Source organism: Pagrus major, chromosome 6 (assembly GCF_040436345.1).
Source record: "Pagrus major chromosome 6, Pma_NU_1.0".
Classification (NCBI taxonomy): Eukaryota; Metazoa; Chordata; class Actinopteri; order Spariformes; family Sparidae; genus Pagrus; species Pagrus major.
In genome coordinates this window covers 6,055,353-6,071,494 of record NC_133220.1, presented here as the reverse complement: position 1 = coordinate 6,071,494, position 16,142 = coordinate 6,055,353, and the positions used below count along the sequence as shown (strand labels likewise).

The 16,142-nt window shown below is 40.9% G+C and overlaps 1 protein-coding gene across 3 annotated transcripts in view; it reads right to left on the bottom strand.

Annotated features, from left to right (window-relative positions):
* Positions 1-16,142, bottom strand: part of ptprt (protein tyrosine phosphatase receptor type T) — a 257,994-nt gene that overhangs the window by 138,213 nt on the left and 103,639 nt on the right. For all 3 annotated transcript variants that reach the window (XM_073468585.1, XM_073468587.1, XM_073468586.1), the window contains exon 14: positions 6,440-6,476. In XM_073468585.1, the coding sequence (XP_073324686.1) occupies positions 6,440-6,476 (37 nt within the window). The remainder of the gene's footprint in view (positions 1-6,439; positions 6,477-16,142) is intronic.

The following is a 16,142-nucleotide window of genomic DNA, read 5'->3' as shown; positions in this document are numbered from 1 at the left end:
GTTTAAATTGATTGATGTGAAAACGAGCCGATCTCAGCCCAGAAACAGTGTCAAAGTAGAACCATTCATATTGTTTTTTTAGTCCTCTGAGACAATATCAAGCAGTTAGTTAGCTTGCTGTTGTCACTGGATAAGCTGTTAAGTGTTGACAATGACAATGTGAGTAGTGAACACAGGTAATACAGAGTGGATGAAGGTAAACGGATACATCACAAGGTTGTATGTTGCTCACAGACTTACTGTAGTTTGATACATTGAACTATGTTTGTGTGTTGCCTCCTGTCACGTCTTTGTTTTGATAATGTATTATTTATGATGGATAATGTATGACATGTTCATTTGTGAAAGTAATAAGTGTTGAAAAGTAACTGTGCAATGTTCAGCACTGAAATGAAATGCCGTTTTATTGTACCGGAGGTTTTCTGCTTTCATTTGCATTGAGGTAAGCAACCGCTCTCTTGATATGAATGCAATCTGTGTTTATTCAATTTAAAATTTCAATAGTGTTCGCCGTTGTGCATGATATGCATAATTCTTTGTGTTGGGCCTTGGAACCTCAATTTCCCTCAGGACAATAAGTGTTATTGTATTCATGTGAAGTCATCTCATATTCGTGACAAAGAACTGTGACAGCAGTTTACGACTGTGCTTGCTATTGACTGATTCCCTGTTGTGTCCCTATTGTTCAAGTCAACATTTTGATTGTTGTATCGCTGAATGACATTCATATTCTGCCGCCGCGTCTCTGCATTTCAAAATAAAATCCACTTCAGTAAACAATGTTTAGCTCCTGTGTTTTTATTAAGCATGGAGGATTTGATTTGGAAGAACTAAGGTGTATTGAACAGACCAATGCATCAAACAGTTCCACTATAAAGCACTTTTTGCTGTAAGAAGTTTTATTCCCATGAGGTTTCATGCTAGCTTAAACCTTCAACAATATAAAATATTAGATTTTACTTCACATCAAGTATTGATGACACACAGTAATTGGTGTCAAAATCTTTCAAGGGTTGGGTATCTTTCTTTGGAATGTAACCCATTTATGCATTTAAATGCAGCACTGCTGATGAAGACATTAGTTTTGAAATATTCTGCAGATCACAGAGAAATAAAGAGATATATTTTCTTTCAAGGCCACATCTTTTAAATGATCATGAAGGAGGAAAACTGATGATCGGTCCAGTGTCCTTGTACCCCCATCTACAATAGTTCAAATACTTTGCTAAGTCTGTGAGTGTGACATACAGTTGCAGGTATGTTCTATATTTGATGGTCACAACAAATGCCAAGGACTAAATGGAAGCATGATTGTATGCAGTGAGTTGCCGGGTGTGGGTTGTGTTTGAGGGAAGTGGCATTAGTGATCAGTAGAAGATGGTGTTCGGTAGATTAAGAGGGTTCAGTTTAGGGCTCAATCTAAACCAAACACCTTTGAAACTAGTCCACCATATCAGCAACCAAACCTATATTTGAGAATATTACACCTAAATGGTTGAGATAAATGTGACCACAATACTGATCTAAGTAATAATAAAATAGGTTTAAAACAGCAGTACTAGCATAATATTATAAATGTATAACTTAAAAGGGTAAGCCTAACCTTTTCATCATGTTCAATCATGTCCTGTTTTCATCAAATCTTACACTGAACCAGTTGAACCTTGTGTATTGTAACCTTAACTGTCGTTTTATCAGAACGCAACCAAGATCCATGGACAAATTTAGTTCATGGCTCTCATCTGTTTCCTTTTGATTGACTTTAAGTATTTCCCTTCAAATGAAAGTCATTGCATTGTAAATTACAAGACAAACAAAGTCTAATGTTAGCTTTCTGTCCCAATATTTAGTCTATTGAATATGCATCATTTGCATAAATACAGACAGTGCAAAAGGTGCTGCTGCATCAGGACCCAGAAGCTGTCAGGGGACCATGTAGGACCAAGAACAGTAGACAATGAAGCAACAAAATCGAACTTCCTGAAGAAAGATAGTTGACTGTGGAGTCTCATCCTCAGATTGTCAAACAATGATGCACTGGGTCGGCAGCTTGGGTAAGGGTCAGCATTTGATGACCTGAAGATGAGACTCAACAATCCTTTCTCCAGGATGATACTTTTTCAAATGCATTTATTTATGTAACTCTTAACGCTAAAATTTCCCATTAGATCTCTATAATAGTTCTTACTGCTACAGATGATGGCCATCAGGATTTTGGTGGCACTGATTCCCAATTTTGGATAAAAGTAAAGCGATGCTTTTTTCACATTTGAGTGACAGTCTGCGCAGCATCGGCAGCAGTAGCAGCTCAAAGAGGTCAGTGCAAGGTCTTTTTTTCAATCCCCCCGGCACTTTTCAAAGGTAAGTCTGGCTAATTTTTTTGTAAATTATTGATTCCCAGTCCTGTGAGAGCAAACTGTTTTATAATATCTGATTTAAGTTAAGTTGTCTTTGGTTTGCAGGATGGGCGTTGCATGGTGGCTCTCCATCGTGTGTGTGTGTGTGTGCACATAAGCCTGCACTTGTGTTTGGTGCAAGGATACAGCAGCATACTTTCACTGCTGTGTGTGTGTGCGCGTGTGCGTGCGTGCGGATGCAAGACAGAGAGAGGCGGTTCAAACAGCCAGCGACACTCGAAGCGGAGCAGACATGCAAACAAATGCAGTAAGATGGCGATGAGAAGGAAAGACATAAACCAAAGAGTAAAAACAGAGAAAAGTCAAGAAACAACGGCAGGAGAAAAAGGAGGGGAGGGCAGGGGACAACCAAAATGAAACAGGGTTCGTGTCGTGTTTATGGTTGTACTGTGATGAAAAAATATAACATAGGGAAGAAAATATTCTGCCTATAAAGCAATAATCACCTTCGCTTGGGATGACTAGAATGTACGGCGTTGTTATTTGTCCCCTACCTATTACCACTAAGGCCAAGGGCCGCACGTCCCCGCCGGAAAGCATGAGAAAGAGAGGGAAGAGAGAAAACAAACAACAACAAAAAAGGAAAAGAAAGAAGAAAATAGTCTAAGAAAAAAAGACGTATAGGTTTCTTTATCCATTTCATCAAGGTTTAGATCTCCCTTGTTTCAACTGCACAATCTGTCTTAGAGGAGAGAAATTGCAGTGGTGAGAATAGCACTAGAACATTAAGATCAATAGGACAACTAGCACTCAAGATGTGAACTGGGGCATGACTGGTCGTATTACCAGGAGGTACGAGCATCTTGACTGGCCCATTAGCAGGAAAAGACCTAACAGATGTGTTGCTGGTGAGGATGTTTTTTTTTTTCACCAAAGAGTGAGTCAGTGAATGTAGATGTGGTGCTGGGGGTTAACATTTGAGTTTGCTGAGTCTGTCAGCTTGGCTTGACGGGTTAATAAAAATAAAGGGAGTAGGAAATGGAAGAGAAAAGAAATGAAGTGATGGTTGAAAGAAAAAAAAGAAATATGAACTTTGTGGCGTGGCAAAATTGGTGCAAAGATACAATCTGGCCTCCAGGTTCTGCTGCAAAGGCTTAGTTCACCCAGAGACAAAAAATCAGATCAGTTTATACTTTCATCAAATTTGTTGACAATGTGTTTCTATGTTGAGGCAGCAAGGTGGCTCAAGTTGGCCCTCACTGTCACTCAGTTTCCCTGCAGGTAATTAGCCATATTCGCTTTAAACGTTGAATGGCCTGCATGGCAACAGAGTGGGTGTCAATTATAAGCCAATAAAGAAAGGTTACAGTTTTATCAAAATCTGTATTTCTCAGAAGCAGAGTACAGAAATAATCTAATTTGTTAAATTCAAATTCAGTTGGTAGAGCCAAAGAACCAAGCTTTCAGATAAGGCAGGTAAAGTAGATAAGGAGACCTGTTACCGCGTGTGTACAGTGTCCACTGAAAACAAGATTGTGTTCAGATTAACATGTGGATAGACCTGTTTCATCGGAAGTTATAATCTGGCAATGCAGAATCAAGCAGAAGATTTGTTGTTGTGGCTAACCACAATTTAATATAAATGTATAGTATGCACAGATTTTGAACAGTGGTAAAATGTTTTTCAGATCTTCAGCATCATGCCCTTTTACAAATATTAACCTAGCATTAGCACTAGTTTAAAATAACTGTAACGAATAAATAACATATTTGCAGATCAAAAGACAAGGCCAACTGCCTTACCTTGTCATTTATAGGCTAGAAGGTCTCTTATAGGTCTATGCATTAGTGTACATCATCTTTCTGCTCTTTTTGCTCTTTACTTGAATGCCTCCATCATCTGGTCAAAAACATGCTTCTTTGGCTCTACCTGTTTCAGTATCTTTTTAACCTGGGCCCTACATTAACATGTGTTGGTGTGTAAATGATTCACACTTACCAAAGGTTTTGGAATTGGCCCAGTATACAGCCTTGGTGTACGGCTGCAATGTAATCCTTTAGGGCAGCTCCGACCGTCAAAGGTACGTCCATTAGAAGTGTTTTGCCATTCACAGGTTGGGGTTTGACAACAAATGACGGAAACAATACCTACGGAGACCTTTTTGTTACAGTGAATAATAAGATCCTTTCTGTAACTAGAAACATGTATCGTTACAGGAGAAGTTTTGCTCTGAAATCTTGCAAGATGTGAGTTGTTGCAGGAATACGCTGTGGAAAGGTGAGTCAGAGTTGGAAAGAGGAGTTTGGAGTTTACTGCCAGAGGAACTGCCAGCAAGAATTTATGTCCAAAAGACACGGCTGACTAGTTAACTGATTTTGACGATCTAGATGAGGTAACAACTGGAACCACTCACCTCACAAGATTTCAGAGCGAGACCTTTCCTTGAACGAGACTTGTGTTTCTGGTTACAAAAAGGATTCTATTATTTAACAAAAGGCTCTGTCTCTATGGGAATCATTTCCGTAATGTGTCAGAGACTTAAAATAACAACCCCAGCCTGTCAGTGGCAAAAACAAGCACTTTAAGTGGATTTAACTTTGACAGTTGCAGTTGCCCCACAGTATAACGTTGAAGCCATGGCAGCCGTGTTGTGGCTGCAAGCTGGGGCGATGTAGTGGACCAATTCCAAAACCTTTGGTAAATATGAATCATATACACATGCATGCATGCATGCATGCATAGGACCCAGGTTTTAAAAAAAATACACAAATTCTCCTTTAAATTAAATCCAAATCAGATTCTCTGCCTCTGACAGATGCTTGTATAACCAAACCTTAATTCTGCCTCACTCACTGCCTGCAGGTATTAACCAAAAATAAGTACACCAGCTGATTTACTGATTAGAACACTCTCCACTAGACAAGTAGCATTCATCACTGAAATCAGCTGCTGCAGTGTGTGGATAGCAGGTATCTCAAATAAATTAGTCATAGGCATTTGCAAAATTAGCCATCTGCATTGCCTCAGAACGCTGCCCACATATCAAAAACTTTCCAAAAGTACATTAAAGTTGATTCGAAGTTTGTTTTGGGAACACTGAAAATTCTACATCTAAAAAGAAAGTTAGCATTTTGTCATATGGAAGACAGCCACAAAGTTAAAAGCATGTCTTTTCCCAAGCACACAAACATGCAGACAGACAGAGAGCAGGGTCTTTACACTGTAGACCTCCACCCACAGTACCTTCCACTCACAAAATAAAACAGAGCCTGGAAATGGACAGAGCAAGAAAAAAAGAATGATATAAAAGAGAAAAAATGTGCACAAACGAGCAATAAATGCTTGATGCAGACGAGAAATAATAAGAGAGCGAGAGAGACTGAGAAAAGAGAAAGGAGATGTGGAAAAATCAAATCAATGTTTGATGCTGAAGAAAAAATAAAATAGAGAAAAGACGAGGTGAGGAAAATCAATAGCAAGCTGAAAAGCTTTCGAAGCACATTGCCTGGCACACAAATGGGTGTATTTGCCGGAGATGAGCAGCAAATAAAGATGGGAGACATGGGGAAAGCAAAACAGAATAGGATGAAATGGGTTCTGGGGCTAACGCTTTAGCCTCCATCCATCGGGTTTAATGAAGGCGGTCAATCGGTATGTAATGGCCCTGATGTTCCACTTTATACACTGATGAGCAACATGGATGCGGTATGAAATGGAAAAAGAGAGAGCAGGGTAGAAGAAAAACAGGTAGAACGCGGAATAGAAAAGGGCGATAAAAGAGAAAGACTAGGAGAGAAGAGAGGGAGAGAGAGAGAATGCTATGCCACGAAATCATGCAGGATAACATGGTTAGGATGTGGGGTTGCCTGGGCTAAAGGTTGCTGGTTCACCTGTTTCTAAACCATGTGTGTGTATGTGTGTGTATTCATCTCGTCAAACACACTTGTAACACGATGTAACACTATTCTAGGGGGTCATGTTGTTACATTATTCTTTAAAATGAACTCGACTAAAAAGTTAAATTACACATAAAGATAATATATTGTCTTTACTGGAAGTGTCAATGGAAGGGTGCTCATACCTTTGTTAGCCAGGCGGACACAGTTGATTTTGGTTTCCTGTGGAGAGAAGACAAAGACAGACAGTTTTTCAAGCTTTGGCCACTCAACAACTTGTCATCACTTCTGATTGCTGAGCATTTTACACTGCATAATTTCCGTTTTCTTCAAGGCAGCCACCAGTTTCAGTTTTTTACTAGTTTTACCAACTAATTTACATTTTCTCAATACTGAAATAATGTAGCCAATCTGTTTTCAAAACTCTTTGTGGTGCATTCAAGTGCCCTGACATTTATGAACATAAATCAAACAGTAAACACACATAGATGCTGTTAAAAGGATTATGTAAATGTTGTAATTTCTTGAATTGGAAGGCTGTTTAGTATGCAAGCATCAGATGACTGTCCTTGAAACAGTGTTTCCCACACACAGACTTTACTTGGCAGGCCATCCAGCATATTGTACAAAGATTTTTGTCTTTGTCCAAGGACTCACTCTACAACCCCCCCATCTACTGACATTCAGACATGCTCTGCAGAGAAACACAGAGAGAGACACAGAAATGTTCTCTGGCATTATGTCCCTCCTGTAAATGCACTAATTGTGATGCGACCACTCCTATTAAATGCAGGCCTACTTATGTCTGTGTTTCGTAAAAGCTTGTAAGTGCACCTGAATGAAGTCATTTGGTTCCACGTTGGTTTTAATAGGTTAAATTGGCTTCATAATAATAAACGATAAGCTTCCTCCACATACGGCTCACCTGCCATTGTGAAAGCGGAATCTGGGTGAGAAAAACCGAAATGCAATGTGTGTTTTTTGCCCAACTTTAAAAGCCTATTGCTGAAGTCAACAGAGCAAATGGAAACTGGGGCAAGAAAGAGAAAGGTGAAGCAAAGCCAGCAAGCATTAAGGTTTACAATCAAAGCAAACCAATGTAGGCAAACTTTAAAAGCAATTCTGAAATATATTATTGAGTCTCAATTTCATCAAATACCAACGCCAAGTTGAATTTCATGTCAGGAGAGGGATGGAGGTGGAGTGACAGCCAGGCGAGACAACTGAAAATTGAGAGACCACTGCAAGGGACAGCGTTTAAACATTTGTAAGCATGAAAGCACAATTATATTTTTAATGAGACGTCAGGACATTTTCCAGCCATGTGAGTAACAGTTTGATGCGGATCCAAATAAAAATCCTGATATATATATGTTTTATGTGATATCGATTAGGCTTGATTGAATTAAAGGGGACTGTTGGGCCTTGGCAGGGGTATGCGCTCTACTGAGTGCAATTCTAGTTATTAAAATGTGTTGATTCTGCAATAAATTGACGGCACTTTCAAAACCAATCTGTAAAAATGTTGTTTTAAAGATTATGATTTATCTCGATCACAATCTCAAAAATGTACGTGTCTAGACAGCTTTTGACTTTGACGTTTCTGTAAATCACCAAATTAGTACCACCAAGGCAGGTCGAAAGCACCTCTCTCCTCCCCTGTCTCTATCTATACCCACTATTGTTCAATCTGTCAAGCCTATATGGGCTTCCAGTGCCCTCCTTTTCTGTTTCTCACACTTCACGTTCCTGTGGTTCCACCGTCCCTGTCACTTTTTTCTGATGGACTGTCACCACTTGAAGAGGCGAGTACTTTTCTTTATTCCAGCTCTTTTCATTCCTTCACTGCTCCAGTCTTTCCCTCTTTTCTTCCCTCCATAATGTGCTGTCACCAGTAAGTGTATGTGTCTAACCCAATTGTCATACAGAGATTGGCCTCCTTCACATGTTGGCCCATTTGTCTTCATCAAAGACGATCACTACAGCAGCTGCCGACATTGACGTCTGTCACTTCAGCAGTTGAACACAATCACTCCCAAGGTACTGCCCATGTACATTTCTTTCCCTCAAAATTTGGCATTTTCAGGTCATATTAACATTCTTTTTAAACAACTGAAAGCTTCAACACAGACTATAATTCAGATGTATTCTAGTGGAAAAAGTGGCAGATTTGATGCTGTCTTCAGTTTTGCCTGCTCTAACTCTGGTCCTGGTCTCCCATCCCTTGTTGTGTCAGCTAAGCTTCTCTGCCCTGGACCCCTGGACTCAAATCAGCTGGACTGGCCCCTGGACCTGAATCAGTTGGACCGGACAATTCCCTGCCAGCTGCCTAGTACAAAGTCCAATTGAGCCTATGAGTAAATAGAATAGGTCACTTTCCGGAGAATTTACAGCAATCGAGTGGGCGATGTTGCTTGCTTGTAAATTGCTTTACACTCTTCTGTTGATATTGCAGACACATCCAAATATGTGTGGTATTGATATCAACGCAAAAACAGTCATCATTATGGACAAGTCCTCCATCTCCTGCTCACTCTACTCAGGTGCCAACCCATGCCTAAACCAAATGTAGTAATTATAGTAGGTGAGAACATGTCTGACGTGGACCATCGCCTGCTGTGTGCAACATGTGTGAAAAGGCAATGTCCAGACCCTATATATGGGACATTGTTGTCAGTTAATAAGTGAAAACTAGAGCTAGAAGCCTGAGCTTCCCCTGGGTTGGATCCCATCTTCCCTGTGTCTTTCAATATAAATTGTATTTAACTTATTCCTGTCGTCTCTGAGTTTTTCACTTGGGTTCACCTGTTCAGAGCCATGTAACAAAAACAAATGGGAAAAGTACGTGTCTATTGACTAAAGGTTTTCAGGTAAACTCAGCTGACTCAAACTACAATGTATGTATGTGTGTACACAGACACACACGTATATGAATGTACACTGGACAATGTAGCCAAAAAATTATTTAGCAAAGCTCAGAACTGGCGGTGATTGATTAATGGTGTCATTGCAACAAAGTGACATCTACCTGCAGGTGGCACCCTGTGAGAATATGATGGAGAAAGATGACACAGGAGCAAACTGAGAGGCAAAGTGCATGAGGTTTAATATTCAGTGTTTCGAAAATATTGTGGCTGCATTATGCGAAAGTGGTTTTTAGTTACCTGCAACCACCTTGTGTTTTCACTTTGTGCAATCAGTCACAGCAAGGAGAGAAGGTATAATGATGAGCACAACAGGAGAAAGGACCATTTCTGTTTGAATGCCAAAATGTTTGCTATTGTCACTCTCATGTGCTTGTGTCTGCATTGTGATGCACCTGTCTTTGTGTGTGTGTGTGTGTGTGTGTGTGTGTGTGTGTGTGTGAGCTGAATAATGAAGTTAAAGAGCAGGGAAGATGAATGTTAGTGGATGATGGATGGTGTGAGCCTCTCAGCTGGATCTCTCAACAAGACTAAACACACCTGCTTCTACTGCATCTCTGTCTGCCTTCCATCTGTCTCCGCCTGCCTGCCTGTCTGTCTGTCTGTCTGTATGACCGACTGACTAAATATCTGTCCGTCTATCAGCTTTATCGTCTTTTTCTGTTTCCCTCATTGGTTTCTCATTGTAGCCGCCAAGTAACTGAGGAAGTCAGAATGAATACACGTTATCACGCAAATCCATCTTGCCAGGCTTGCGCTTGTGGCCGAACACACAGTCGTTCAACCAATCAGCGTCCTGTGTGGAACTACTGAAAGCTACGGGCTTGGTTTAGATGTGATGACCAGTGAATAAAGGAACAGTACAACTGAACAATAGCAGCTCCTCAAGTGGCTAGCATAGATGTGGCTAAAGCATCAGTTATATCAGAACTGGAGAGTTTATGTCATTGAATGAAGAGCAAAGAACAGCACTGATGACTTCTCTCGATAGAAATAATGTTTTTGCTCTCAGCTGGCATTGGTGAGAGTTTTATTTATCAAGGGGGCTCTGCTAGAGGTAGTGCTCTCCTACTGTTGATATAGCTGGTTAAAGTCGAAGGCCATGATAGACGGTCATAGGCAAAAGGTTTGTTCAATTACCTGGAAAGTACTTTTTGAAAGTGCCTACCCTTTTAAAATAGTTTCCATGAATGACTTCCCCAGATGTGTTCTGTGTAACAAATAGTGCAGTCACAATATCAGAGAGGAGAGAAACAAATTCACAATAATGATATTATTGCGATATCTATCTAAATTTTGAAAAAGAAATGGTTAGCAATCAAACCTATCTTTAACTTTGTTTACTGTGTGTTTTGTTGCTTATTTTAGCAAATAAATTACCCTCAAAATACAAGTGTAGAGAGGTGGAGAGAGAGTCTGTAACCATAACTGTAAAAAAGTGTACAAAAAGAACAATTACTATCTTCAACTCAATTACTAGTGAAAAGGCAATTAGATGAACTCATAAACTAAAGAATGCACAAGGTTGAACATCTTTGCTAGATTACTCACACGACAGTATCATATGTGTATTATTTAAACAATATTAATATTTAATGTTTTTTAATATCACGGTTATCGTGAATATCGCAGTATCACGACACCCCTAGTAACAACCATTTCAAACCATCTCTTGTCACTGACAACCAAGAATGTTATGCCTATGTAATGACTGGACTGCAAAAGTTTTATTTGAATAGATTGATTCCACATCAATTACTGCATTGTTGCTAAAGAGATGCTCCATATTTCTGCATTCCATCAATGGATACCAAACAGGTAAACTACTGACACATTTACCTAAATAGACATCATTAAGGAATTGCATTAAACTTAACATTTAAGGAGAAAGTTAACTGACCATATCTAAGAGTTTCCTTCCATGAACACATTTGTTTGTGTGATGAAAATCCATTGGGATAGTGTTGGGATAAGACCTCAGGCCTGGAAGATCTCTAAAATGTTTCTACTTCTTTTAACTGCCTATCATTAGGGCAGAGCTCATCGTAAGTGTGCTGTTTCTCCTACAAACAGCCACCACGGGGATAAAATCAGTTCAATGAGCAGCAGCGACTTGTGTTTTCTAGAAATTGGCCCTATCGTGCCTGTTTACGGCCCATTTAGAGGCCCGGCTGTTCTGGATTCACAGTCACTGTGAATAGAAGCGCTGCCTCATCTTCACTCATGCTAATGGGCTAAACCTCAGGAGGTTGCTAGAAGCAAAGTTAATAAATGTAAGGCCAATTTATTGCCCTGCCTCTATCCAGAGAGGCTGCGAGATGGGGGTGGGGGGTGGGGGTGGGGGGGTTGTTTATGGTGGAGACACTGGAGACACAGTGTGTGTGTCTCTGTGTGTGTAGTAGTTAACTTTGTCAAGCCTGACAAGAATACTAAGTGTGTATAGGAGATGCAGCTGCTGTGTGGGTGAGTGCTCTCTCTCTCCATCTATTTATCTTTCCATCTTCCCTCGCTCTCTTTCCTTCTCACCACCAAACAGTTGGTTGGGTCAGTGTTCTGACTGACGGGCGGGATTTCCAACCATGTGGGTTTTCTGTCTGACTTCTAGATACTGTGATTGGCTGCTGGGGTTCCCAGGCAACCCAGGGTAGCCAGGGTAACAACTGCAACTTTTTTTACTGCAACTCTCTCACACTCTTTCTTACTATCTGTCTTTCTCCTCTATTTGTTTCGTCAGTTTTGCTGAAGGACCTTTCAGGTACCAACAACTCTCTTGACACACACATTAACACTCACACACACGCACATTTTAGTTTGACTAAAGGCTTTAGCTGATGTTAATGTCTGTCTGTAACATGTACGTACAAACACGTACATAAATGTGTCCACAAATTCCTACCTTCCTGACCACAAGCCAAATGCAAGCAGAAATATGTGTCCTTTCCCCACTCGCACTCACACACACACACACACACACAGAATAAAAGTGCATTTAGGGATTTTCGAGTCAGATGAGTGCATCTTGATTGACATCAACTGTCAGTTGGTAAAATCTCTCTCTATGTCTCTCCAACAACCTCCAAAATATGCACTCTGAGGCTCGCTTGGTTTGGCGTGTGTGTGGGTGAATGTGTGTGTGAATGACGTTGATTGTCAGAGTACCTTGGCCAACCCCTGAGGCTTTTTACTTGTCAAGAAAGGTGTCTGGCTGCATTTTTCACCAAGCGGGAGGGCATGTTTTTCCATGTGTGCCACCGTTTCCTTTTGTTTCGTGCCATTTCTCGCCCCATTTCTCCCTCGTCTTCCTCCTCCTCTAACAATTCTACCTCTGCTCTATACTTTTGATTCTTCCCTCACTCCTCCTTCAGTTTCCCAGCTTCACCATCCGTCCATCTCCTCTTACGTCCTCCCATGTATCTTCCCTGAATTCCACATCCTGTATTTTATCCATTTAACTGCTGTTCTCACCTCCGTCGAGAGAGAATGAAGTTGGTACATGCCGTGTCTGTCATAAGTCTGAGTGTTTTGGGACAAACTGTCTCTTCACTATTTTACTTTTCCTCCTTGAGACCAGTGGTGTCAAGATTCTCCAAATGCATTACTCGATTCGACTTTCAATTTTAATGTCACGATTTGATTTGATTTACGATTTCAATTTTATTTTCCAACACTGACGGCTATGCTATTGTTAGATATTGACATCTGGATTTGTAGAGATCAACAGATCATTGGTTTTTGCCCTGACGACTGTCATTTACATTTTCAAATTCTTTGGAGTATTTTCCAACAACAGCTTGACTTTACCCTGGTGGCTTTCTGGGTTAGGCACGTTCAAATAATATTTGAGTTTAACCATAACCACTACCCTTCAGGGATTCAACGATAAACAGAATATAGAAATTGAGTTTGAAGGAAGAAGTTGAACACACTTCAAGTGCCTCACATGGAGCTGACAGCCCGTCTGGCATTCTAGTATAAGGAAAAAACTTCACTCATAAAGTTTGTTGCCCTAATCAGTGTTGTGTTGGAAATTCAGTTTGTTACAAAGTTCAGTTTCTCAGACCTGTCCCAAGTAAACCCTCTTCCTAAGCAAATCAATAAAGGATCTCCAGAAATGTTATCAGTTCAGCTCAGTTCTTCCCCCACGAGTAAACCCTCTTCTAAAAGAAGAAATCAATAAAGGATTTCTGAAATATTTCCAACGTTGCCGCAGTTACTTCCAGCACCAGTTGATCGTCTTTGTGCAGACAGGATGAGTGTCTGGAACTAAAGCCGCAGGTGGTATTGCCGTTACTGCCTTTGAATTTGATGATCAAAACTGAAAGCTCATTTGATTGATTTTGGATTTAGAATTTAAATTGTGAAACCACGCGGGACACTCTTGTGGGATCACTGCAGCATGCAAGACAAGACTAGCCTGATGGGGGTATAAGGCTGAAGGTATGTTGACACTTGAACATGGGATATGGCTACAGGGAGCCTGTGATGTTTGGGGTAAAAGGTCAGTGTTCTTCTCAGGCAAGTTCTTCCCTGCAAAACTGGGGAAACCATTACTGGTTTTGTCATAATGAAACAGGAAAGGACGTCTTCGAAACTGCTGCCACAGAGTTGTGAACACTGTTCATTTAAATATCATTTTATTCTGCAGGCTTAATATTTTCCTCAACTGAACTAAGGAGCTTGCCAAACAGCCTATATTCTCATTATGAAACATCATAGCGGCGTATCGAGTTTCTCACACCCACTGTTATCCTTCATTTCTTGGATTTCTGGATTTCACTCTGAAAATCGTGTCCTCCACTTCTCTCTTTCCTCTCCCACTATTTCTCTTTAGCCCTGCCGGCCTCCATCTTTGCCTCTAGTATTATATCTTCTTTAATGTCTCTTTTACTCTTTTTAGACTTTTATTCCCCCTCCCTCTTTCCTTCCTCATCCCAAAGTCCCCGATCACTCTTGCTCTTACTTCTCTTACTTACAGCCCCAGGCACTTTATTCTTGTCTGTGTGTGTGAGTGTGTGTGTGTGTGTGTGTGTGTGTTTTCCTTTAATGTGGGTGGTGCGAGTGTATGTGTGCATGTATGTGCATGTATATGTGTGTGTGTGTCTGTGTGTGTGTGTGTCTGTGTGTGTGTGTGTGTGTGTGTGTGTGTGTGTGTGTGTGTGTGTGTGTGACATCGCACGACATCGAGGGAGAGATCAGGATTGCCGTTGGTGAGCAGTTTTAATGTGCAGAGCGTCGACTAATTGGCACAATGATGGGAGATGAGAGACTGGCATCAGACTGATGTCACCCCAGAGGGGGGAGAGAGAGAGGGAAAGATGGCGGGAGGGAGGGAGGGAGGGAGGTAGAGAAAGAGAGAGAGAGAGAGAGAGAGAGAGGTGGATTAAAGAAAATGGCAGAAAAAGAGGAAAGGAGAGGCATGTGAAAGTAACAACAGAGGTAGGAGGACAAGGAGAACATTACAGAAGAAGAGGGAATGAAAAGGAGAGGGGGAGGAAATTATTTATTGGAGGGCAAGTGAAACAGGTGGTAATGTAAAGAAACAAGAAACGGCGAGAGAAAGAAGGGAAAGGAAAAAAGGGTTAGATAAGATGAGGTGAGAATGATGGAAATAAGATAAAAAGAGAGGGGGAGGAAAGAAAAAATAGACAAGGTGGGAGATTGCAAATCGAAAGGTAACAAGGAAAGGAGGCACTGTAGAGAACGAGAGTGAAAGATGTGCTAAATGGATGAAGAGAAGGAAAAAGGGCTGGAAAGAGAGCTGTAGAAAGATGTTAAATAAGGGCAGAGGAGGACAAGATGAGGGGGAAGAAGAGCGGGACAAAGAAATGCACAGAGGGAAATGAAATCGAGGAAAAGAAGACAGAAAATAGAGAGAGAAAGTGGTGGGATTTTTTTCCTATTAGAGAGAAGGAGGCAACAGCAGTGAGCAATGAAGAGATGGAGAGTGGGTGGATTGAGAGAACAATTTCTCCTAAATGCTGTCAAGAGAGAGAGTGACAGAAAATGAAAGAGAAAGAGGGAGGAGAGACGTCCTCCTTGATGGACAGGTGGAGCTCAGAGGGAGGGAAAAAAAACATACAGGATTATCCAAGACAGGGAGAGAATGAGAAACAGACTTTCATCCATGAGATCAAACTACAACAAACCAGCCAAGTCCTCTAAAATGTAAATGAGCAGCGTCTTTCCAATATGAAAAGCCCGCCGCTCGAGAGAAAAAAGTGACACCTACTCCCACAAAATGACTGACAGCAAAGAAATTAAACAAATTACAGGACTTTGTGAGAACTGCAGATAACTTAAATCCTTGATTGACAAAATATCACTTTCAAATAGCCTTCCTGCAACACTATATAATGGAGATATTGAATTTAGAGAATGAATTATTCAAATGCTGACATTCTTCTTTGAGCAGAGACGTGGCTCAGCAGTCTATTCAGTGTCAAATGACAACTGTCCACGGTGGATTTGCTGGCCAATTTAACTTCTTCATAGCCAGTGCAGCTTTCCAAACACATAAAAAGAACTGATGCATGACCCTAATGATCCTCCTGTGTGAAAGGAGACGTGTCCTTCAACCAGACCAGTTGGGTTCAAGCTGTTGTCAACAAACATTCACCCTGCTGACGAGTCCGTAAGGAAGGCACTGAAAGTCAACAAGCTCCAGGGCAGCTGTTGTGTACCTGACCCTGACCATCTATTTCAGTGGGAAATGAACAGGAAAAGACACAGCGAGGAGGATCGGAGAGACTGTCCTCGGCAGAGATATGGCAGCAACGGTATTTTGTTCCAACCTGTTTGCCAGAATAAATGTTGGCAACGTACGTTTCTGAAAACTTGGAACTTTATATCTCACTTCAAATTAACTTCTTAGGTTCATTTTTCAGTTTTATGTATTGACAGTGCTGGTCTGGTTAGGTTAAGGCACAACACCACTTGGTTAGGTTTAGGAAAAGGCTTATACTAG